The sequence below is a fragment of the Procambarus clarkii genome, chromosome 82, assembly GCF_040958095.1.
Source record: "Procambarus clarkii isolate CNS0578487 chromosome 82, FALCON_Pclarkii_2.0, whole genome shotgun sequence".
In the NCBI taxonomy this organism is placed as follows: domain Eukaryota; kingdom Metazoa; phylum Arthropoda; class Malacostraca; order Decapoda; family Cambaridae; genus Procambarus; species Procambarus clarkii.
The window spans coordinates 4,531,161-4,557,108 of record NC_091231.1 but is presented as its reverse complement, the minus strand read 5'-3'; the positions used below and the strand labels follow the sequence as shown (position 1 = coordinate 4,557,108).

Below are 25,948 nucleotides of genomic sequence, written 5' to 3'. Positions count from 1 at the left end.
TCTCCAAATTGTTCAGTACTTCAGGGTACTGCCCTGTCATGTCTGGTCTGAAGTCATTAACCCTGTGGTCTTCAACCATTCCTGGTTTGAAAGTAGACTTGCTTTTAGTTCTAAAACGATTTTTGTTGCCTGGTGTTGAACTTTCTCTAAAGCAGATGTGTCTTTCTGAAGATGAGGCCTCTATGCATGGATACAATAAGCCAAGTGTAGATGCACCAGAAATTTATACCAGTTGTACCATCATATCCTTGATGTCAAAGGTTTGTTTGACTAGTCCTAGAGTTTAGTTGGCTTTTTTACTAAAGCTGCCACTTGTTGTGTATCTCATAGTGATTGATGGATTCTGACTACAAGGTCCTTTTCTTGATCAATTTGCTGTAAGGTAATGTGTTGATTTGGTAGTTGTGATGTGCATTTTTTATGCTTCACATGCAAGGTCTTGTGATTTTCAATATTAAAAAGCATTTGCCAGTCTTCTGACCATTTGTGGAGCTTGTGTAGAAAGCTAGAGTAAAGAAACAGATTGTAGATTGTAAAGCTTCAATCTTTTTCACTTCCTACTTTACCATAGATCTGCGCGTCATTTGCAAATTTGATGATGTGGTTTGTCTCATCTGTGTCACTGATGTACATGACAAATGGTTGGCCCCAAAGTTGACCCTTGTGGTATCCCAATAATCACATTTTTCCAGTCAGATTCATTTCCATTTAAGACAACCCTTTGTTTTCTTTGTTTTAATCATTGTTTTATCCATTCTAGTACAGTATTCTACCCTTTACTCAAAGTGCTTCTAATTTCCTTGCTAGTATTTCATGTGGTACCTTATCAAAAGCTTTTGCAAAGTCCATGTATATTAAATCTACTGGAAGGCCTTTGCCTGAATAGATTTGTGAGGCAGGACTTTTTTTTTTTTTAATAAAACCATATTGCGTTGATTTTACTGGATTGTTCATGGCGAGACTGTGAATGTTCCTTTCCTTAGGATTCTCTCCACAAGTTTGCAGATATGCAAGGTCCAGTTGATTGGACAGTAATTTTCTGCCAAGCTTTTTTATTATTATTATTATTATTATTATTTTTAATTTTTTATCAGTGGTGATATTTGCACATTTCCAATCTAGAGAAACTGTCCCTTGGTTCAGAGATTTTCTGAAAAGGAGTTTCAGTGGTAGACACAGTTCATCTGCCAGTTCCTTTACAACTTTGGATTGAATTTCATCGACATCTGGAACTTTTAAATATTGTTAGTTTGTCAATGCTCTTCCCGATTGTTCAACATGTTTTGGGAAAACCCTTAATTTGCGCTCTTCACCACCTTCTGTGTGGTGAAGATGCTCATCTGTGTGAGCATTGGGATGTTGTTTAGTGTGAATGCTGATATAAAGTATTCAGAGTGTGTTGGCTGCCCTTTTATCATCTATCATAACTAGGTTGGTCTTATCTTTTAAGGGTCCTACCAAGTCTTGGTTTGGATTTACAGCATGTCAAAGAATAATTTAATTTTAAAATATTGACAGCGTATCAAAGAATATTTATACAGTATTAAGAACAGTTGCTTATGTAGACTGCCAGTTATGAGTTTTCTCCTATTTTTCTCCTATACAAAACTACAGTAGCAAAAAACTACATCTAGTATTGGGCCTCTGCACAAAGATGAATACATGTAACAATATATACGCTGGTGAGCAGCCTTTACCTGGAGCATCAGAAGGCCTTCCATCTTCAGTCTTGACACCAAAGGAGAAGCTTGGGGAGGCTTCCAAGACCTTGGCCTCAGCCTTGTCCGGGGAGTAGTCACAAGGGGCTGGTGTAATGTACATCCTCGGATCCTTAGGCTTGATGTGCATGGAGGCTGCCACTGGCTCGTCCTTCCCTAGAAGGATAACTAGAGGCTTAACCCAGTTCTTAAGGGGACACTGGTCAAATGGTACACAAGACGGTTCGACAAGGCTCTTTCAGATTGTCAAAACCGTATATAGTTAGGTTAGGATGTATATTTCCTTTGGTTAGGTTGTGTTAAGCTCAGCTAGACAAGATCAATTTGGGCCAAGTTGTTAGATTGGGTTGGTTATAAAATCGTCTTGTGTACGATGTGACATTCTTAATATTTTAGTGAAATAAAATGTATATGTAATTTCAACTGTAAATATTTAAAAATTAATTAAAGAACAATATGCTGGCTACTGCAGAAACACAGCACAATGATATGCATTCACAGATGCATTTATATGTTCTGCGTGGAGTACTTAAGTTTGTGCAACAACTAATATACAAGTGAAAACTTTATCAGCCAACCCTAATATGTTGTTATGGAGATGGCCTCAAGTTGTGGAACCTGTGGGGAGAATTAGACTGGCTTAACATCACCTAAATTTCCAAACTGGTTTGGATGTCAATTGAACTTGGTTAAGACAATTATGCAAGGTGCAGCCAAGCATATTAGTGCTAAACAAAATACAGTAACAGGTAATTAACCAACCTTTGTTTGAGAGGCCAGTAACATTGTACTGACCAGGTCCTGGCCCAGCCTTGTCTAGTTTCGGTTCATGTCGGCTGCCCATGGTAAAGGCAGGAGGACGGTTCTTCGTTGCTCCACCCGCACCTGGTGAACAAACATTTTGTTCAAATATCTTCTGCCATGTTTATTAGGTACTAGATGAGGTACAGACAGTGCCTGGGTCTCTCCCCCTCTCACTCCTCACCAAATCTTCCCCTCCACCTCTTAAATCCCATTCCACTCCCTTTTTACCCACTCTTTCCCTTCAACTTATCTCTTTCCTCTCTCAGAACATGGAATATATGCACTCGGCAAACAACAACCTCAACATTATTTTTACTGGTGTTACTTTGATGCAATAGTGTAACAATATTGTGGCTCTGTTATATGCGTGATGAACAGCCGAGAACTTGAAAAATTAAAACTAAACCTCCATTTAAGACTTCTATGAAGTCATTGGGAGTCACAATAGGAGCCCATCATATTAAAGAGGGCATTGGGATTGACCGAAACCTGTTTATGACTGTCGCCTACCACCAATGTGTAATTCAGAAAAGTTGGGCGAAACTAGCCCCAAGAGTCTGGCATCCAACTTTGGACATTCTTTTATGTATATTTTTATAAATACTGTACCAAGTTTACCACAAGGACCGTGGTCACAAATTTTTCCCATACAGAGCCTGACCATATAGACCATGGTCGTACAGACTTTTCTCCTATACAAAACTACCAAAAAGCTATACTGTATCTAGTATTGGGCCCCTGCACAAAGGAGATGAAACTTACACATGACAACAAATAAATGAACGAAATACTAAGGGAACAGTACAACTCCGTTTTCAGTGAGCCACTATCACACTGAAGATTGATAACTCAAACGAATTCTTCATGAGATACCAACATCAAATCATATGTCATGTCACTAACCCCACTGGATTTTGAAGTAGAGATAGACAGTATGCATATGCATTCTACACCAGGCCCTGATTCTTGGAGCTCCTTATTAATCAAGAATTGTAAAACAAACTATCACAGGCCCTTAACATTCTTTGGAGAAGGAGCTTAGATACTGGTGTTATTTCTAACTTACTAAAAACAGCAGAGATAGCACCACTCCATAAAGGAGGAAATAAGGCAGAGGCAAAAAATTACAGCACTAACATCATACACAAAAATCTTTGAAAGTGTTAAGTAAGATGGAATCGCATGGAATACTACATGGAATCACAGCATCTCCATATTATCTGGACATGGGCTCAGAATTGGGCGTTCTTGCCTATCACAATTGCTGGATCATGGCTTTAGATGCCATAGAAAACGCTGATGTAATACACACCGATTTAGCAAAAAGCTTCCCGCCAAACCCGTTATGAATGAAAAACTGTCAACCCGTCCTCGACTCAAGTCCATTACATTCAGCGGTCAACCCCACAAACGCATTCATAAATTTTAACATGCTGTTCATTCAAAACGGGAATTTTCTCAAGTATAAATTAATATTATAATATATTAGCATATTGTGTATAAATAGGCATAGGTTAGGTTAGGTCAGGTGTTTAGGTTCTGTTGGCGATTATTTGTATTTGTAGTACGTGGGTGAAGCATTTACAGCGTTGTTCGAACAAAATTCGTCAGTGAAGCACTTGTTCCGGATATGTTCGAACGTCAGCAGTTGTGAGTCGTGTATAAACCGCTTTTCATTCATAAACAGGGGGTTTGGCAGGTGCATGGAATCACTTTTGGATCTTTGTTTGGAGGACGGGCTGAAAACTGTATATACACGACTCGACTGATTTCGTTCGAACACTTCCGGAACAACTGCTTCACTGACGAATTTTGTTCAAACCACAACGCTGTAAATGCTTCACCCACGTACTACAAATATAAATAATCGTCAACAGAACCTAAACACCTAACTTAAATATGCACAATATGCTAATATTTTATAATTTATACTTTAAAAAATTCCTGTTTTGAATGAACAGCATGTTAAAATTTATGAATGGGTCTGTGGGGTCGACCGCTGGATGTAATGGACTTGAGTCGAGAATGGGTTGAAATTTAGAGTCGAGAACGAAATCTGTACTACCGAGACCCTATGTTATGCACAGTTTATCAGTGCATGGCAGTGAACGACATATGCGCACGCCGGGCGTTCTCAGACTGCCGACAGCCAGAATCAGAAGCCTAAGAACTGGAACCAAATCTTCTCAAACCCAAAATACCTAAGAACAGGCACATATGAGGTGGACCTGGGGTCACAACTTTCACCAGTGATAACCATGCTGGGGCAAGGCTGCCAGGCAGTAACATCACCCCACACCCACTGTCACCATCACAACCAACATAACCCTCCCCCCACCATTACTATAAACTATACTACCTCCATGATCACCCCTATTACCACCATCACCCACAATACTACCATCCCACTAGACCCCCTCCAACTCCCATAATACAGTCTTCCACTTCTTCAATAACCACCAATTCCACCAGCCGCCACCACCACACCGAACTACCACCATTATCACAACGACCTCCTCCACCAACACCCCCTAACAACTCCCCACCACTCCCACCAGGGCAGCCATGGGGGTGGGGGAAGGGGATGGGCACCTCGGCAGCGAAAACAACTTGTCCAACAAACGTTATAGAACATTTATCTATTTTAGAATACATGACCAGAATGTGGACAGCTGTACCTCCCAAATATGTCCACGTTTTTCACTATTGGCATTGCCTTCTCCGAGGCCTAATACAGTACATATATGTACTGCAGTAGGCCTAAAATTGGTTATACGTCTTATCATTGCCTATATTAAGAGGGTCGATTATATAGGCGATTGGTCAGGTTGGGTTTTTGTAGTATCTTTCAGTACTCCAATAGTACAAAACTTGGACTTTTTCGAGTGCACCAGTACACATTTTGTATATTGATTATGGGGGAACACTCCTAGTTCCATAACGTCTGGTGAAAGGGATAAAAAGGGGATCTTGCATAAAAAGGTTAAGTACTGTGAGGGGTCTGTGTAGCGAGTGCCTGACCAGAGTTTAGGAGCCAGCCACGCCAAACTTGGCATGTGGGTAGAGCGCCTGGTGGGTCACCACCTCTGTGCCGGGAGCCTCTGCGCTCCCCGGCTGGATCTTAGGGCTCTTTTTTTTAATCACCGACGTGTGCGTGCTTTGGGGAGCCCAACTGGTCGGCCGTTGTGGCGAGGACGTTGCCATGATAGTGACCGAGTGTAGTGAAGGTAATACATATAGAGAGATGGTTTGTCGTGAAGATTTATTATAGTGACCGACATGTTGGTTAGTGAGGATTATAAATACAGTATCAGTGATGGTGTATATAGTGTAAAATGATAATTCTGAGTAATTGAACTATACAGTAATGAATCCACCCTGAACCCTTGGGGATCAGGGTGGACCCCAGGGGAAGTATGGGCCATAGTATTAGGCACAAACACTTCATACAGTAACTATGCATATTAATCTTCTCTACCAGGAAAATGACAGCTACCTCAGCTCGTATGTCATGCATGACCATGTTGACCAGACTACACACTAGAAGGTGAAGGGACGACGACGTTTCGGTCCGTCCTGGACCAATCTCAAGACAATCGACTTGAGAATGGTCCAGGACGCACCGAAACGTCGTCGTCCCTTCACCTTCTAGTGTGTGGTCTGGTCAACATTCTTCAGCCACGTTATTGTGACTCCTCGCCTGCATACATGACCAGTTGAGAGACATGGTATGAAGAACAGGGCCAACCCTCCTAGCCCAATTGGGTCCCTTCCCTCCACCCTAGCTAGGCCTAGAGCTTGACTTACACGTTTAACTTTATTGTAAGTTTTCTGTAGTTATTTAGTCTTATATTACCATAATTGTATTGTACTTTGTATTATGGTTTTTACTATTAAAAGTCCTAAAGCATACCGTGTTTCCTTTAACTCTGAAAATAGTATATAGTGAGGCTCTTCACTTTGCAAGATCCTCACTACACATATTTTATTTAAGTGGGTTGTTAGAAAAAGCGAGTATAGTGTATAGACTCTGGGATATAGTGAACGTGCAGGCGATGAGTCACAATAACATGGCTTAAGTATATTGACCAGACCACACACTAGAAGGTGAAGGGACGACGACGTTTCGGTCCGTCCTGGACCATTCTCAAGTCGATTGAGAATGGTCAATATAGTGAACGTCCTCTCAAGACACGATCTATGTGGAAATCGAATAAATCGAAGATCAACACTACAATTGTCATTCCTTGACCTCCCCAGGGTGCCACCCCCCAGAACCCAAATTTGTTTTGTGTATGGCGACTCTTCAAAGCTCTCCAAAGCAAAAGACCAAATTTCGTGTTTTTAATGTTCCATCTGGGCTGCGTATGACGTCATATTGTTTGGCTGAACGCCAGACAAACGCGACGCATGCAGCCAGGGATACGCACTCTTAGACAGGTTACAATCATGAGATTAATATATTATCTGAATTATTTTATGAGTACAGCTGATACCTTAACCATGAGGTTGGCGAGCTTTTGAGTAGTAGGTGAAAGATGATCTTGCGGTAGCGAGCTCTTGTGAGAACAGGTAGTGGGTCAACCCGTCCTCTTAAAAAGAACGTCACTTTTGGCTCGTATGAGCGATATGGCTAAATTTGGACGTAATTTGAAATGAAATCGACTCACAAAAGTGACGTTCTGTTCCGTTTTCTGTTTGAGTCGTCCTGCCTACGCGCAGAGGCTATAAGAGGACACTTTAAATTAACGTTTTTCATAACGTTTTGAAACTTTATGAGAATTTCCTGCCCACCTAACCTATCAGATGACCCTTAACTTACTGTTGTTGAAAAAAAAAATTCCAAATTTGTTTTCATTTTTTTTTCATTTTCAAATTACGTCCAAATTCGGCCATACGGGCAAACGGCCAAAAGCGACGTTCTTTTTAAGAGGACAGGTTGAGTGGGTAGTGGGTTAGGTCCGTGGTGGGGGGGACAGACAGTGGGACGTGGATAGCGGAGGACAGGCGATGGGGTTTTGATTAAATTACCGGGTAACATTTGACGAGTTGATGGGGGGGATTACTGGAATATTTCTAGCGTAGGTTAGACATATGAGAGAGTTTAGGTGGATACAAATAGGAGCTGCCTTGTACGGGACAATTGACCTTTTGCAATTTCTTTAAGTATCATGTTCTACCGTTTCTACGCCACGAAGGTAAAGTAGATTTCACAGCGAGTTACAGGGCAGTTAATTCAGTTACTGATTCTTTCTTGACCAGACCACACACTAGAAAGTGAGGGGACAACGACGTTTCGATCCGTCCTGGACCATTCTCAAGTCGATTGTGAAAATCGATTTGAGGTGAAGGATGATCTTGCGATCATCTGAAAGATGATCTTTATCACAATCGACTTGAGAATGGTCCAGGACGGACCGAAACATCGTCGTCCCTTCACCTTCTAGTGTGTGGTCTGGTCAACATACTTTAGCCAAGTTATTGTGACTCCTCGCCCGCACTGATTCTTCGGAGTGGACAGTGGCGTACCTGGATACTAATGCAACAGTCTGTTGTATGCTTAGTCTAGTGCTCAGGCACGGAAGGGTTTTTACTACCTATGTAATTCACGATTTAATTTATAATGAGTTTATTTGCATATGGAATAATCACACTTTGTTAGGTTCCTTATGCGCGGCGCAGCTGGGAACAATGGCAGGTTGTTCGCAGCTGCAAGATCACTAGTGTTGAGGCACCCGCTCACCTGCCGCCACCGCCTCCCTCCACCTTACATGACTGTATATAGAATTGCATTCAACACTGCAGGAGGGTTGCATTCTTATGACGTACCTATAGGAAATGGCAGGTGTGAATACATTGTATATTAGTGTGGTCGGTGGCACACTAAGACCCGAGGCGGTCAGAGGGTCACAATGTTGACCTTGCCGAGGTGACAGGTGGTGGAGAGGGGGAGAGGGGAAGGTGACGAGTGTGGCCTCAGGTGGTGGTCGACAGGCTGGCGACACCACGGTCGGTCAAGGCCGCCACCTCAGGGGAAGGCGGTCACGGTACGGGACCTGTGCCTGGTGGTGGCTGCCGGAGTGTACAGCGAACAATGGGAGGCGCTCCTATGACCATCCCATGTTCCAGGCTGCCTGTGGACGTCACAACCCACCAGCGGGGTGGTCATGGCCACTCGTGTGCATGACGTCACCGCAGGTGGTGGCACCAGGGGCCACATCTGCCACTGTTGTAAACCTTTCTCGCCGATTCTAAAACCCTCTTAGTCCAGGCTAATAATTTATATTTTCTGATTTAGTCAATTTTAGTTTTCGTTTATGGTATAGAGATGGTGGTTTAGCAGCGTCACGTGTCGAGAGGACCAGGAGAGACGGGCAGGTTGTGCAACACTGCCCGTCTGCAACACTGCTAGACTCTCGCCTCACTCCACCACACGACACCCCCGTCCACCCCAGCAAGACACCCCCGTCCACCCCAGCAAGACACCCACGTCCACCCCAGCAAGACAGACAGCCACGTCCACCCCAGCAAGACAGACAGCCACGTCCACCCCAGCAAGACAGACACGTCCACCCCAGGGATCGTTTCGCTAGTTGATACCTTGCGATTCAAAAAACTTTCATTTGCTAATTTCCTTCATGATAATTACTAATCTAGTCAACGTGTCTTCGGTGCCTCGTTTATGGAGGTGTTCAGCAGAAACAAATCCATCCATTCTCCAATTTTGATGGTACGTTTTGTAACCATGTGTTCGATCGTACCAATATGTGGGTAATGGAGCCCCAGTTAGCCTCCTTTTAACTCTTTTTCTTTATAGTCCTGAAAAAAATAAAAGCTAAAAACGAAACTTTAATACGCCTAGCACACCCATGTACTACATTAGGCCCCAGATAGCGTGTATTAGGCCTAGGAGAGCTAGATTCAAGTATGTTTATTGAGATAAGAAAGAAATACATCTCAAAGGGATAGAGAGTAGCTTAGGCTATAGAGCTAGGTTAGATTTGATTAGCTACATATATCTTAAAAAAAATCAGGTTTGTCCAACTTCAACATTATAATGGTGTACCTTCCGCTGGACCATCCCAACATGGTAAACATGTGGTCGAAAGTATCAATGGGTGCTTTCACTGTAGGAGGATTGGTTACTTAATTGCACAGCCAATTTCTTGATCATGTTATCATACATACCCAGTTTCATTTTTCAATGGCCCAGTGACGGAGGAAATGCTGAACATCTCATTTGAGGAAGTACTCGGGGTCTGGAGGGGGCGGGGGTAGTACTGGGTATGTTGTCAAAAGAAAAGGTAGCCTCTGGGAGGGGGGGGGGGGTACGGTGTACATCTCATTACGGTCCACTGTTTACACTGACATATTACCATCTACAACCCGAGATGCGGCGTTAATTACGGGCTCACCATAGCCTGTGCTACATGGACCCTTCGTTCTGAGTAGCTAGATCTAAAACAACCAACAACGAGATGCGGCTCAGTCGTGGATTACGTCGCGCGTCAGTGTGAAGTTGCTGCTCGTCTTAAACCGGGGCCGGACGGACGGACCGACACGAGCTGCAGTCTCTCTCACCACTCTTGTGTCATTAATTCCTTCCAATACCATTTCTTCGTTAATCTCTAAACAACCCTTGGGTTTTAGTGCTGGGCTGAAGCGTCCGCTCCAGTTTGTCGCTAAATTCTGTGAAGTGCCGCGTAATTGTGTCAACGGTGCCCACCGGAGACTCCTCCCGTGATGTAAGTTCTCACACTGGGAGAATGGGAGCATGTGGGACACCACGGGCATGTTACCTCACATCCTCCCACACACACTCTCGCCCTCCCATTGTGTGCTGCTCCACCACCTGCTGCCTCCTGGGGGCACCTCCTCACCTCTTTCACTGGCTTCTCACCTAATTGTGCTCCTGGGACCCGCCTCTGTCGGTCGACTAACGCAATGGGGGGTAGAAATAGCCTAAGCTACTCTATCCCTTTGAGATGTATTTCTTTCTTGTCTCAATAAACATAATTGAACTTGACTAACGCAATGATTTCCATCCCCCCTCCCCTATTCTACTCGTGCTATCTACTTTTTAAAATACATCACGGATGTGGTTCGTCATGTTATCTTTCACCTGATACATTTGTTCACCTAGCAGTAAATAGATGCACAGAAGTTAAGCAACTGTTGTAAATGCATCAAATGTTCTCTTATTACGTCACAGCTCAACCTAAACTTTGTCTACTTCATCGGTACCTCTGAGTATTTTACATGCCTTTAACATGTCTCCGGCAGTGACGACAGGCCAGACCAAGGTGAGGGAGAGGAGCAGTTGGCATGGGCCTATGAGTTTGAGGGGGGGTCGCCTACTCAGAGTTCCCCATTGGTAAAAAATATTGATGCGGGAAACTGAAGGGGGAATCCTTCACCACAAAATATTTGTATTGTAAAGAAGATATTTTAGATTAATACAGATAAAATAGAAACAAATGCAGAAAACTGAAACCAACTATTTCTAAATTATTTGTTGCGGTGGCCAGAAAATGAAGGAGTTTTGCTTAATGGTTTGTTTTTCTAGCAGTTTTGTGGGTTAATGAAACAATAGGAAAGTGGAGCAGGAAAGAGACAGTTTGTCAAGTTGTAAATCACTATCAATACGTCCAACTCAACTACCGACTTCCTAATGACATGTTAGAGGAAAGGAGAGACGGACAGGACACAGGAGTCTGAGGAAAATTGACAAAGAAGACAATTGTTCACAGCTAGGAGCAGCAGAACGCCAACAGGAGACAAATGAGTCACAGACGCCAGAAAGAACTTTCAGTGGTACAACTCTCAGTAAGTGGAACACGTTAGACATATATATAGGTCGTTGACAATAAATGGACTGAAAACGTCAAATGTAAATACGACAAAAACGGAAATAAATCATTGCATTAATCCAAGAACATTCAGAAGGCGGGGCCAGGAACCTAGCTCGACTCAGCAAGTGCATCTAGGGGAGTACATGTGCCTGCGCGCGCGCTCTCGCCCACACCTCCCCAGGGCGCACATCAGCACACAGGAGAGCAGTGGTGGTGGAGCTCAAGCGACCAATAACAATAGGAGAGCGATCAGTGTGTCCCAGCACACAAGGAATGCTCTACCCCCCTCCCCCTCCTTGTGTATGTATACACAGTATACTTTACCCCCGGTATACACTCAGAACCACAGTCAACTTGCTGGCTGGTCACCAAGCACTCTGGAGACCCTCTCCAGGTATGCTCTAGGTAAGCAAGCTATTGTGGCGGCCTTAATAATCGTCCAGAGGTTGACAGGTCTTATAAGTCCAACAGCAAAGTGTGCAGCTTGGCACACCACTGGTGCTATCGTCTCCTCATATAAGATTATTCATATTACATGGATTATATTATATATATATATATATGTCGTACCTAGTAGCCAGAACGCACTTTTCAGCCTACTATGCAAGGCCCGATTTGCCTATTAAGCCAAGTTTTCATGAACTAATTGTTTTTCGACGACCTAACCTACCTAACCTAACCTAACCTAACTTTTTCGGCTACCTAACCTAACCTATAAAGATAGGTTAGGTTAGGTTAGGTAGGGTTGGTTAGGTTCGGCCATATATCTGTTAATTTTATCTCCAATAAAAAAAATTGCCCTCATACATAATGAAATGGGTAGCTTTATCATTTCATAAGAAAAAAATTTGAGAAAATATATTAATTAGGGAAAACTTGGCTTATTAGGCAAATCGGGCCTTGCATAGTAGGCAGAGAAGTGCGTTCTGGCTACTAGGTACGACATATATATAAATATATATACACACACACACACGTGACACACACAAATAACATTAACAATTATATAACTAGCTTCACAAGAGGGGGGCCTGACGGCTGAGTGGACAGTGCTCGGGGTTCGTGCTCCTAAGTTTCCGGGTTCGATCCCCGGCGGAGGAGGAAACAAATGGGCAGAGTTTCTTTCACCCTGATGCACCTGTTTACCTAGCAGTAAATAGGTACCTGGGAGTTAGACAGCTGCTACGGGCTGCTTCCTGGGGATGTATATGTATATATGTGTGTTATGTGTGTATATGTGTAAGAGAGAAAAAATAATTAGGATTAAGAACTTACCCGAAACGCTATGCGCGCTAGTGGTTGTACAAAAATGTAAGAACTCTTGCATATATACATAAAATTGGCACTCGCTTAGCTATATGGGGTTCAATTCCTTGACCGATTATGCGCCTCTGTAACCCTTTCCATCACCGCCCACGGGATGGGTATGGGGTGCATAACAAAGAAATAAAATGTGTAACAAAAATATCGTTGACCAAGTCAACATACGGGTTCACCGAGAGGTGGAGAGTCTTCTGCACCCCAGGTGGATGGAATGTTTATGTCCAGGGGGAAGTGTGGATGACAATTTATATGACTATAGGCAGTGGTAGCCTAGGCAGGGGCTCCCAACGGCAGCCTAGCTTTGTGTAAGTGGACACAAATCAAGCATTTGTGTCCACTTACCAAACCTGTACATCTTTCCTCGATATTAACGACATCGTTTCCATTTATTGAACAGTTTACGAGCTTGGAAGCTGTACAGCCTCGTGTTATTATTGCTATAGACAACCTCCTAGTGCTTCGCAGCTCAACCTGTTTAATAAATGCAAACTAAGCCGCCATGACTGAGGAAGTATGTACGGGTTTCGTAAGTGGAGACTTTGAGAGTTTGATGAATGCAGGGGTGTGTGGTGCAGGGGTGCGGCAAGGTAGGCAGGGAGGGTGGAGTCTGGGCGTGGGCTTACTGCAACCAGGAAGAACCTGCCTTATTTGGTTAAGAGGAACCCACACTCGCCCATTGCCCCCACGTCTCGGGACGCGCGCGCACAGAGACACTTGTTTACCTCAGGAGTGGGTGGAGGCGAGGCAGCCTACACCTGCCTCAGGAGTGGGTGGAGGCGAGGCAGCCTACACCTGCCTCAGAAGTGGGTGGAGGCGAGGCAGCCTACACCTGCCTCAGAAGTGGGTGGAGGCGAGGCAGCCTACACCTGCCTCAGAAGTGGGTGGAGGCGAGGCAGCCTACACCTGCCTCAGGAGTGGGTGGAAGCGAGGCAGCCTACACCTGCCTCGCACCGCTCCTACGGGCCAAGCTTATTAACAACAGTAATGATTAATAACGAGCTTATTAACAACAATAACAACCTAGGGTTGTGAAGTTCCCCAACTCTTAAAGTGATAAATAAATGTTACCAAAGCCGCCATGATTAAGGAAAGATGTACAGGCTTCTCAAGTTGTTGCATCAATGCTTGCCTGTTCCGTAAGGTCACTGATGTATACAACAAGGAACATTACGAGCCGTGGAGCGTCTTGGGCAAGGTAACGCCCCACTTATTATACAAAGGTCGTTTCTCACGCCTTTACCCGTCAATTATAAGATTTATCTGGGTGAGGTGGGCGCGTGGGGCTCGTGTAGAGGCGGAGTGGGGCATCCAACACCCTGCAAGGGAAGCTCTCAAGGATACAACACCATGTTTGTGGGACCGAGGCGGCATTGTTCACCCATGACAACTACACCCCAACCCTTCCCTCCCCCCCCCGAACCAGCTGTGTAGGGTGTGGGGGGGGGCCTTCAGTAGTGGAGGGACACCTGACTCACACTCACAGGTGGACATAGTCCAGTGCTTCACGCACTCTTAATGTTTGTATAACGGTTTGAAGATATCAAATATAGTTCATGTCTTCTAACATGAGGCTACACGCACGGACTCTTGCACACTGACACTCCCCCCTCCACTCACCCACACACACACGGCAGATAACGTACAATGCTGCACTGTAAACAAGATCTTATAAACATATGTAAGGCTGGTAATATATGTATAAAATAAGGACGTGTCTGAGTTAGTCTACCCAACTAATGGGTGGTCGGGGACCATCATAGGAAGGGAGGGTCTGGGTCGCCCCTATTAACAGAGATCGGCTCCCATTGCAACCCCTCACGACCCCCCACGACCCCTCATGAAATCTAAATCCGAGGGTGTTTCTGGGAGGCTCTGAACGTTGTTCAGAGTGTGTTTCTGGGAGGCTCTGAACGTTGTTCAGTGTGTGTTTCTGGGAGGCTCTGAACGTTGTCCAGTGTGTGTTTCTGGGAGGCTCTGAACGTTGTCCAGTGTGTGTTTCTGGGAGGCTCTGAACGTTGTTCAGTGTGTTTCTGGGAGGCTCTGAACGTTGTCCAGTGTGTGTTTCTGGGAGGCTCTGAACGTTGTTCAGAGTGTGTTTCTGGGAGGCTCTGAACGTTGTCCAGTGTGTGTTTCTGGGAGGCTCTGAACGTTGTCCAGTGTGTGTTTCTGGGAGGCTTTGAACGTTGTCCAGTGTGTGTTTCTGGGAGGCTCTGAACGTTGTTCAGAGTGTGTTTCTGGGAGGCTCTGAACGTTGTTCAGAGTGTGTTTCTGGGAGGCTCTGAACGTTGTTCAGAGTGTGTTTCTGGGAGGCTCTGAACGTTGTTCAGAGTGTGTTTCTGGGAGGCTCTGAACGTTGTTCAGAGTGTGTTTCTGGGAGGCTCTGAACGTTGTTCAGAGTGTGTTTCTGGGAGGCTCTGAACGTTGTTCAGAGTGTGTTTCTGGGAGGCTCTGAACGTTGTTCAGAGTGTGTTTCTGGGAGGCTCTGAACGTTGTTCAGAGTGTGTTTCTGGGAGGCTCTGAACGTTGTTCAGAGTGTGTTTCTGGGAGGCTCTGAACGTTGTTCAGAGTGTGTTTCTGGGAGGCTCTGAACGTTTAATTCAGTATTTTCGGGTCGACCTGGGGACCAAGGGTTCCCATCTAGTTTTTCTTCAGGGGACTTTTAGGAAACTTCAAATGACAAGCCCGTATCAGTCGTACGCACCTAGTTGTACTCACTTAGTTGTGTTTGCGGGGGTTGAGCTCTGGCTCTTTGATCCCGCCACTCAACCGTCAATCAACTAGTGTACAGATTCCTGAGCCTACTGGGCTCATCATATCTACATTTGAAACTGTGTATGGAGTCAGCCTCCACCACATCACTTCCTAGTGCATTCCATTTGTCAACTACTCGGTCGGCCGAGCGGACAACACGCTGGACTTGTGATCCTGGGTTCGATCCCAGGCGCCGGCGAGAAACAATGGGCAGAGTTTCTTTCACCCTATGCCCCTGTTACCTAGCAGTAAAATAGGTACCTGGGTGTTAGTCAGCTGTCACGGGCTGCTTCCTGGAGGTGGAGGCCTGGTCGAGGACCGAGCCGCGGGGACACTAAAGCCCCGAAATCATCTCAAGATAACCTCAAGAAGATACTCTGACACTGAAAAAGTTCTTTCTAATGTCTCAGTGGCTCATTTAGGTACCAAGTTTCCACCTGTGTCCCATTGTTCGTGTTCCGAACTATGATAGAACTATCATTCGTGTATGATACATCGTGACAGGTGGCAGGTATACCCTTGTAAGGTTACGGATTGCTTAATAATGAGACTAATGGGATATCAAGGACGTGTTCTGTGTCAATACTGTCACACACGTTCTCGTACAACAGTCTTGACCAACACCTGTGTGAGCTGTGTTAATTAATACACGTTTATTGACCTCGCCGCCACCAGGAGATCTCTACAACATAAGGAAGAAGTAACTACTGGAATCCAAGACTTTGGAGTGGATATAATTCCATTACTAACCCCAGAGGCACACACAGAGAGGGTGACATGGGCGGCATACGAGACGCTGGCGAACATCAGAACGTCGTTTACAAACCTAAAGCAGAAATTTCAAGACCAACTCCACAGCTTATATTAGACCAAGACGGGAACATGCAGCACCGGAATGCATCTGGTGAAGCAGTAAAGCCAGAATCGGAAAGTAGAGATTTGCAAGAAGATTAGTGCCAGAGCTAAGAATGTTAAGCTACGGGAATAGGTTAAGGGAACTGGACCTCACAACCCTGCAGAAGAGAAGAAATAGAGGGAATATGATCACAACGTCAAGATACAGAGGAGAATAGACAAGACAGGCAAGGACAGCCTTTTTAAATTGAACAAAAGTAGGACAAGAGTTGGACGCTGGAAACCCAAATAAGTGTAGGAAGTGTAAAGAAAAACTGGTACCCAGTACGGGTGGTCAACAAGTGGAACGCATTGAAAGAAGTTGTGGAAGCCACCTCCATCCATAACCTATCCAAGATTAGACAAAGAATTCGAACGTCAGAATAGTTCAATTATACCGCAGCAGGTACAAGACGGGCAGCAGGTGGGGCATAAAGTGCTTGACCTCACTCCAGTAGTCAGTGGTAGGTAAGTACTGAGGAGGCCTGGTCGAGGACCGGGCCGCGGGGACGCTAAGCCCCGAAATCATGACAAGATATGGCCGCCGTCCTCACCAGCTGCACCACCACCTGACTCGTCCTTACACCGATCAATCGGCGTTTCTTAATTTCCTAGTTATACAATTTTGTGGCAGGTCCTTGACCTAGCCCCATCCTGGATAACAGCAGCAAGTTGAAGGCTGCCTGGCTCGCCTCCACGCCTCCCGCCACTTTCACTGTCCCTCTGCTCAACCCGTCCTCAGACCAAGTCCATTCTATCCAGCGGTCGACCCCAAAGTCACATTCATAAATTTTAACATGCTATTCATTCAAAACAGGAATTTTCTCAAATATAAATTAATATTATTTTATATTACCATATTGTACATATTTAGGCACTTGTTACGTTAGGGGTTTAGGTTCTGTTGGCGATTATTTGTAGTACGTGGGTGAAGCATTTAACGCGTTGTGGTTCGAACAAAATTCGTCAGTGACGAACGTCATCAGTTGAGTCGTGTGTAAATCGTTTTTCATTCATAAACAGGGGGTTTGGCGGGTGCATGGAATCGACTTTGGGTCTTTGTTTAGAGGACGGGCTGCGCTGCTACACAGCCACACTGTGATACACCATCTGTGCCGCTGGTACACAGCCGCCCCGCTGTGGTACACTATCATCAACTTAAGTCTCCCTCTTCTAGCAAGTTATCCGCTTCTAGCCTGCCGACTGCCTCGTGTAGTCATGATTCGTGCAGACATCTGGCAGCGGTAAGTATATCTTGGCGTGTTTGTGTTCCGTGGGATCCCACCAGAAGTATCCTTCGTCCAATGTTCACCTCTTCTGGTTATAGGTCTTGCGGACCAGGATACCGAAACGTCTTACAAAACCCGTTCAATTTTCGTCAATCACGGCGGCTTTACTTACACTTATTAAACATCTAACGAGCTTCGTAGCATTACGAGGTTGTTTATAATAATAATAACCTTGGGTTGTGATGTTTGTAAGCGGGTAAACTGTCTAATATTTATAACCATAGGCGCCATGATTGTTAAAAGCTAGACGCTAGATGAATCCTGGTCCTGTTCACTGCCAAACCAGTTCCGTCACTAATGAATTAGACCACACATTAATTGGCGATAAAACATTTTGTGTGATTGCTTACACCCCCCCCCCAAAAAAAAAAGGGAGCACAATACAGCTAATGACCCTCACGGCTCCTGTCTTCAAATGATAATTTCATAAATATATAAATTATTTACTTAGCTTACTATGACCTATTGAGCTAAATGGTTATTTTCGGGGTTCACTTCCCGAGTCCACATGTGCCGCGGACACACTCACGGAGGTGTATGGGGGTCCTCTACCCCCCACACGATGGGTAGGGGGGCAAAATATATTAACAAAATTAAGCATTTAGTTCATTCATTCATTGGTGGTTAGGGGGTGCCCGCCCCCCCCCCCCCCCCCTGGTGTTACCCGGCCACACAACACACTTTCTAACTGCCGTCTTGGGCAGCAGATAATAGCTGGGTTTATAGGTTCAGTCTTCATTTGCATTTACGGTCGGGGATGGGGGGGGATTGGGGGAGATGGGGATGGGCATACAACTGCTGCCATGGGCACGGGTAGTGACAGAGTGACCAGACACCTGTGACTGGCACCTAGTGCCACAACACCTGCACAGTGCCAATACGTGCACAGTGTCACAACAGCTGCTTGGTGACAGCGTGTGGCAGCGAGTGCGTGTCACAACAGCTGGACTCCGTGACCATGGTGGGAGACCATTTATATCCAGCCGCCAAACCCCGCGTGTTTATGAATGACAAACCACTTTACACAACACTTGCAGCTGATGACCTTCCAACAGGTCTTCAACAAGGCCTTCCTGACTATTTCTGTTCAAACCGCAGCTCTGTAAATGCGGTTTATTTGAGAAAATATATGAGAAAATTTCCTTTTTGAATACACAGCCATTTTAAATTGCTTCTTTGGGGGTCGGCCGCTGGATGGACGAGCACAGCCGCTTGCCAGCATAAGAGGCAACATTAGGTTAAAGCTGTGCAACAGGAATATATGCAGCGAGAGGTGTAAACTCTGTGTACATACATTTTATTTTAGTCCTGTATAGGACTAAAGTAAACTTGCTGGTTGGTCAATAAGCTGTTCTGGTAGGCTTAACAATCCTCCAGAGGTTGGTAGGCCTACAGCCCGTCCTCCTAAGGTTCCCCAACATAAAAAAAAGTGTCCTACTAAAGTGCCCTTATCCTAAGCTAACCCAGGAGGACGGGTTGAGGCCTCAGCCCAACACCGACCCAAAACTGTGAGAATCAGGAAACCTCACACACAATACAGACATTGCAAAACAAGCGAAATATTGCGGTGACCTCAACTCTCTCCCCGCGATGCCCTTTTTAACGAACTCGATTCAGATTTATGACTGGAGATTGCAACAAACACTAAACAAGTTTGGGCGGGAACACGGGGTGAGGGAGGCGGCGCTGACGGCGGCCGTGGCAGCGTTGCTGGTGGAGGATGTCATCCCAGGGGTGACTACGGGGCTGGATTGGCGTATCAGTGCCCACTCAATCTTTGCTAGAAACATCAATGCGAAAAACACAACTAAAGACTGAGTGGCGTGTAGTGGCTCAGTGGGGCAAGAGTCAGTACAACAAGACCTCGGCAGGCAGACCACCATCTGGATACTTGACATTATTAATGAATTACTCTCACAAAGAGTCAATACTTGCATTTATTTTCTTTTAAACATGAGCCAATTATTATGAAATGAAGAGCCAATTATTAATAAATATGTCGAGGGCGACGACGGTAGGCAAGCTACACCTCCCGCCGTCGACCAATCACAGGAGGTGTCATACTGGTCAAGTGTTCAATTGCCTTATTTGTAGGCAACACTTGAGTTACCCCCTCGCCTGGCGCTGCCACCCCTCTCTCAGCCCCCTCTCTTGCCCCTGGCTCAGCCCCCTCTCTCGCCCCTGGCTCAGCCCCCTCTCTCGCCCCTGGCTCAGCCCCCTCTCTCGCCCCTGGCTCAGCCCCCTCTCTCGCCCCTGGCTCAGCCCCCTCTCTCGCCCCTGGCTCAGCCCCCTCTCTCGCCCCTGGCTCAGCCCCCTCTCTCGCCCCTGGCTCAGCCCCCTCTCTCGCCCCTGGCTCAGCCCCCTCTCTCGCCCCTGGCTCAGCCCCCTCTCTCGCCCCTGGCTCAGCCCCCTCTCTCGCCCCTGGCTCAGCCCCCTCTCTCGCCCCTGGCTCAGCCCCCTCTCTCGCCCCTGGCTCAGCCCCCTCTCTCGCCCCTGACTCAGCCCCTGGCTCAGCCCCCTCTCTTGCCCTTGGCTCCTGGACAGACCCGGGTCATGTTGTAGGGCCAAGTCCGTTGGTAATATTAGTGAAGGAGTGGCCCGGATCATGAGGAAGGTAACATATGTTTACGGTGGTCAGTCGTGGTGATGACACTCCAGCCTCCGGGCCGGGGAGGGGGCAGGCGTGGGATGCTACCTCTCAGGAGAACACTCACCAACTGCTTCACTCTTCAGCTCCTTAACCTTACATTAACCTGCGCATTTAGTGGTTAATGTCACTTGTTGGGGGTCTATGTTCTCCCAAGAACGATCCAACAATGTTTCATATTAATATTGGAGTGGTTTGATGGTGCCAAATCGTCCTAACCTGACCAGGAATCAAACCAATGTTTATTTACTTGCGGGGAAGTGTGCCCACAGCGCCACGGGTTCTGATGTAGGCTTTGACTGGTACGTCAAGCAAAGAGCACTCAACACCACACAGACCAGGGAGAACACACTAGTGCCAGTGTTATACACCACCTCTCCATTTGACACTCCCTTAACAAAAAAGTGCCACTGTTTTGCACATCGTGCGAAAGCTAAGCACTTCACCCGACCTAACGTAAACTATGCCTAGAAAACGTCAATATTACAATGCTGTGTTACTTGTAATAGGTGGTATTTTTAGCGGGTTTCCGTAAAGAGGAGGTATAAGAGGGGGGGCGGTGTACTTTTACGGGTTATTCATGCCCGTGCCACCTCCTGGTTGGCTTAATCTTAATAAATCACACTGTGTACTCACCAATGGAAGACCTGAGGGCGATGGAGGCAGGGCCCGGGCTGGAGAACTCGGCAGCGATGGGTCCGCGCCTCTTGGTGGGCGTCCACGTTCCGTTGGTCTGACCTCCCATCTGAAACACAACACTCCGGTTACCTCCGCTGTTCTTACTCCCTCACCATTTCATCCCCCATTTATACAACCACTTACGAAACCTATACATCTTCCCTCATCATGGTGGCTGGGTTTACATTTATTAAATAATGGAACGTTTATTAGGGGTTATTAATAAAACAGTTTGAGCTCCGTAGCACTATACAAGGTTTTTATGATAATCTTAGGTTAACAAATCAACCAGGAGCCTTGGTGAGGACTGGACCTCTGGCGCTGGCAGTTCCCAGGCGCGCTCTGGTCCACTGCACCACAACATGGTAAAAAGAATTGCAACCTGGAATACTACAGCACCAACAAGGATCATAAGGCTCCCACTGAAGCCTAACAGGAGTTTCACACAATTCCCCCCCCCCCCCCTCGTACTCGGGCTCTGTCAGCCAGTAATTCTACCTCTGACGCCCCTCCTTCAGTACACAAATATCACATTACCGTGATTTGTCTGTGTATTGAATCTGTGATTGCTATTACCATCCACAATAATAAACACTCTGCACCTCCCCATGGGAGACGCAGGGTGGGCTGGGGAAGGTGAGAGCTGGGGAATGTGTGGGCTGGGGAATGTGTGGGCTGGGGAATGTGTGGGCTGGGGAATGTGTGGGCTGGGGAAGGTGTGGGCTGGGGAAGGTGTGGGCTGGGGAAGGTGTGGGCTGGGGAATGTGTGGCTGGGGAAGGTGTGAGCTGGGAATGTGTGGGCTGGGGAAGGTGTGAGCTGGGGAAGGTGTGAGCTGGGGAAGGTGTGAGCTGGGGAATGTGTGGGCTGGGAAGGTGTGAGCTGGGGAAGGCGTGGGCTCCACACACACAAACCACAATAGCGTGATGCATGAATGAACAAATCCACAAGGGCCGTGACGAGGATTCGAACCTACGATGATCTCGGACGTAGGTTCGAAGCCTCGTCACGGCCCTTGTGGATTTGTTCAATGTGTGGGTGCTCTGACGAGGCAGGGTTGGCGGGAGAGTCCTGGCGTGATCAGCTGGCCACCAGTAAACTTTACACACACGTAAACTCCCGTCAATAAAGAAAGCCCTCTACACACCAGGTAGATCTCTGGGAAGCAGTAGACCCGTCGGCCAAGTAAACCTTAAACCAACTCAAATGAACCTCTGTTCAACTAAGGTAAATACACCAATACCATTTATTTATGCCAATCTTTGTAAACAAATGTAACCCAACCAAACAACTGTAAGTGAACTATGGTAAAAAATAAAGCACCTCTGTAAACCATGTAAACTTAGATGTCCAGCGAGAGACTTGTGACACACACACACACGGGTTTAACAGTATATATTTCACAAGGTTATTTTTGTGTAAACAATACGAAACAATGTTTCATCATTTATTGCAAGTGGCGTGAAGTGGTTTTGTGGGGAGGGGGGGAAGGAGGGGAGGGGGGGGGGCGGGGATGTAGCATATGATTTTGTGGGGTGGCGGCGGCCCAGAACCCTGTCCTGTCCGCTCTTCAGAGGCTCCTTGGCCTCCTATCCCTTCAGAGCGGGTATATATTCATATGGGATTAAGGGGGCATATACGGGTTTCGTAAAATTGTTCAATTTGTTTATAAATTTATTATGAAATGGTTATAGAAAGAGCTGCAACTGGTCCAAGTTTCACCATCACACCCTAAACAGAAAAGGAGAAAAAAAATACACAACGTATTATGCAACGAATTTTCAACATTTTCAAATAATTTCAGGGAACACATGTGTCAACAAAAATATTTCTATAACAATCAGATATTAAATTAGCACATAATAAAGGATTCTATTGATGAGTTTTATCAAAAAAGTGTTTAGTGCAATAATATAATTTTTCAAAGTTACCCTTCCAAAAATATGCAATATATGATGTTTATAAATTTTTATAAAATCAACAAATGGACTTTGGACTAAAATGTCTCAATAGGTTTGTAGAAGCACAAACTCTACATATAAGGTGTAATTTGCATGTAAATTGATTAATAAATGAAAGCTGAGAAACGCCTTGAAGTTGTAAATTACTTTCCAGAGTAAAATAAAAGATCCAAGTTCGGCCACCTGTAGCTGAGCTTGACTTCGACAAATTTCGTTCATAATTGGCACCCTTGCAGATAGGCATCCATTGAGCAAGGTGTGCAAGTTTCATGCAAATCCCTTGATAACAAACGAGAAAAAAAATTGGCCAAAAAAAAAAGAAAAAAAAAAAGAAAAAAAAAATTTACATATAAATATATTGCACATACATATTACAATTATTACAAGAGTTTGTGCTTCTACAGCACATAGTAGACATTTTAGTTGACACATGTGTTTCCTGAGATTATTTGAGAATGTTGAACATTCGTTGCATAATACGTTGTGTATTTTTTTTTCTCCTTTCCTGTTTAGGGTGTGATGGTGAAACTTGGACCAGTTGCAGCCCTTTCTATAACCATTTCATAAAAAAATTTATAAGCAAATTGAACAACTTTTAATTTAGTGTGATAAGCCCCCTTAACACTTTCTTCTCGGTTACAGCCCCACTGTAACCGAGGTACAGGTACACTGTAACTTACTGCCAGGTAAGTCCACTACGGGTTTACCATAGCCCGTGCTACTTGGAACTTTTTGTTCTCAATAGCTGAATCTATAACAACAGCGCTTTCTTCTCATAATTACCTTAAGTAATCACGATATCATGGTCGGTGTACGGGATAACACGTAGGGCGGTGACGGGGTGGTGAAGTGAAGAGGGTCTTAGGGGTGACAATGTATGTCAATTTCAATTTCAATTTCAATGTATGGTAGTGAGACGGGCTCGTTCCTAGCTGGCACAATATCTAGAAGTGGCGTTGGTTCCACGTTGAATCGACGTTGAATTTGCGTTGCACTTTGATATTGTGCCCACCGAGTCATTGGTCTGTGACCGTGACGGGGGTCGTACAGTGGGGGTCGTAGGATGACAATGTGATCATGTGGTGACGAGAATGACGTTTAGCAACGAGGTCATCGTAAGGTAACGAATCACGATTTGTGGGGAGGGGGGGAGAGGTCATCGTCTGGTGAGGCAATCGTCGTAGGGGGGTAGAAATAGCCTAAGCTACTCTATCCCTTTGAGATGTATTTATTGCTTATCTCAATAAACAAACATACTTGAACTTGTGGTCACAATGTTGTCGCTGGATGACGGGGTCATTGTGGTGTAAGTAGGTCGTGGTGGGAGGGTCCCAAAGGGTCACTACTCCCCCCATCGATCCCAGTAGCCCATGACGGGCGCCATTGATCCCAGGAGTACGGGCTGGCAGCCTTCCTGGGCCGCGCGGTACCCGCTGAACACGCTTCCCGCCATTCTCTCTTCTTTTCGTTTTGTTTTGGTTCCCTCATTTATCATATGTTTGTAATAGTTACCATGTGTAGCATTGTTTCGTTTTTATGAGTTTACTGCGTATTATCATCGAGGTCAAGTGAAGGTAGTGTGCTTGGACAGATAATGTAGACGTTCACCAAGTTTCATAAATTCATGAAGGAAGTTCTGAAGAGATGTGAATACAATGAAATTGAGAACGTACGGAGTTACCACACACGCACACACACGTACGTGTCCCCTGTATGTATATATACAAGTATTGGCGGGAGAGGGAGTCACCATTACCACCCAAGATTGCCACACAAGGGGCTCATCTTCCCTTGCCAAACATGGTCTATTGTACCTGACGTGAGGTCTCGTCCCGGCACCCAACCCACACGTCTCTAAATACAGCAAGTGACGACTCTTGGGCACCGCTCCTGTGCCAGGTAAGTCCACTACGGGCTCACCATAGCCCGTGCTACTTGGAACTTGTTCAGAGTAGCTGAATCTATAACGACAACAACGACTCTTGGGTCCGTCTTGGACCATCAAGTCCTGTAAGGCTCAGGTCAGAGAAGGTCCACGTGAGAGGGAAGAGAGGCGAGAAGGTCACACTAGAGGAACACGCTACAAGTAGCGTGAAGTATGGGGGGAATAGGCAGAAGGGAAGGGAACTGGCAAGAGAAAGCGCCAAGCCATTACGCCTATGTAGCCAGGGTAGAAGCTCCAGATTAGTATTTAATTCGGTAATGTTGTATGGTGAAACGTGAATGTCAAATCATTATTCCAGGGTGGAGACAGCCGGGGTACAGAAGGCCACGGTACTTCGGGGTACAGAAGGCCACGGTACTTCGGGGTACACGGTATAGAGGCCGCCATCATAAAAAAATCCCAAAGTGTTATCACCTTGTGTTAAAAAACCTGTAGAATTCAAATTGGCCAGCGCCGAGGGCTGAATATAACATAATTGGACGGGTGAAAAAATACGATGCGCCTACGGGAAGAGCCCTGGGTTATGGTGGGCAGGTGAGGTGCGGCAGGCGAGGTGCGGCAGGCGAGGTGCGGCAGGCGAGGTGAATGCAACGAGACGAGGTAGAGGGAGCCTTGACGAGACGCTGGCTTTCTGGCCCCGCCAAGGCCACTAGGTATGGTGGCCCTCAAGAGGCACGCTATCTGTGCAAAATATAAATAACAGAACTGTTTACGTGTAGAGACGAGCGCTGCACCACCTGTACACCCGTGTAAACACGTGCCTTTACCCGTGATCCTTAGGGTCCTCCACCAGGAGGGCTGACCCACGCACACACCTGCCAGCCATACGGCCGCCCTCCACCAGGAAGGCTGACCCACGCACACACCTGCCAGCCATACGGCCGCCCTCCACCAGGAAGGCTGACCCACGCACACACCTGCCAGCCATACGGCCGCCCTCCACCAGGAAGGCTGACCCACGCACACACCTGCCAGCCATACGGCCGCCCTCCACCAGGAAGGTTGACCCATGCACACACCTGCCAGCCATACGGCCGCCCTCCACCAGGAAGGCTGACCCACGCACACACCTGCCAACCATACGGCCG

At 46.1% G+C, this 25,948-nt stretch overlaps 1 protein-coding gene across 3 annotated transcripts in view; it reads right to left on the bottom strand.

The window, feature by feature from the left end:
- The window catches only part of LOC123764395 (ciliary microtubule associated protein 1A), a 32,698-nt gene extending 11,652 nt beyond the window's left edge, over positions 1-21,046 (bottom strand). For 2 of the 3 annotated variants that reach the window (XM_045752185.2, XM_045752189.2), the window contains exons 1-3: positions 20,915-21,046; positions 2,481-2,603; positions 1,698-1,874 (exon numbers count right to left, since the gene is read on the bottom strand). In XM_045752185.2, the coding sequence (XP_045608141.2) occupies positions 1,698-1,874; positions 2,481-2,603; positions 20,915-21,023 (409 nt within the window). In that variant the 5' untranslated portion in view covers positions 21,024-21,046. The remainder of the gene's footprint in view (positions 1-1,697; positions 1,875-2,480; positions 2,604-20,914) is intronic. The other variant, XM_045752184.2, reaches the window with a different exon arrangement.
- Between the last annotated feature and the right edge of the window lie 4,902 nt (positions 21,047-25,948).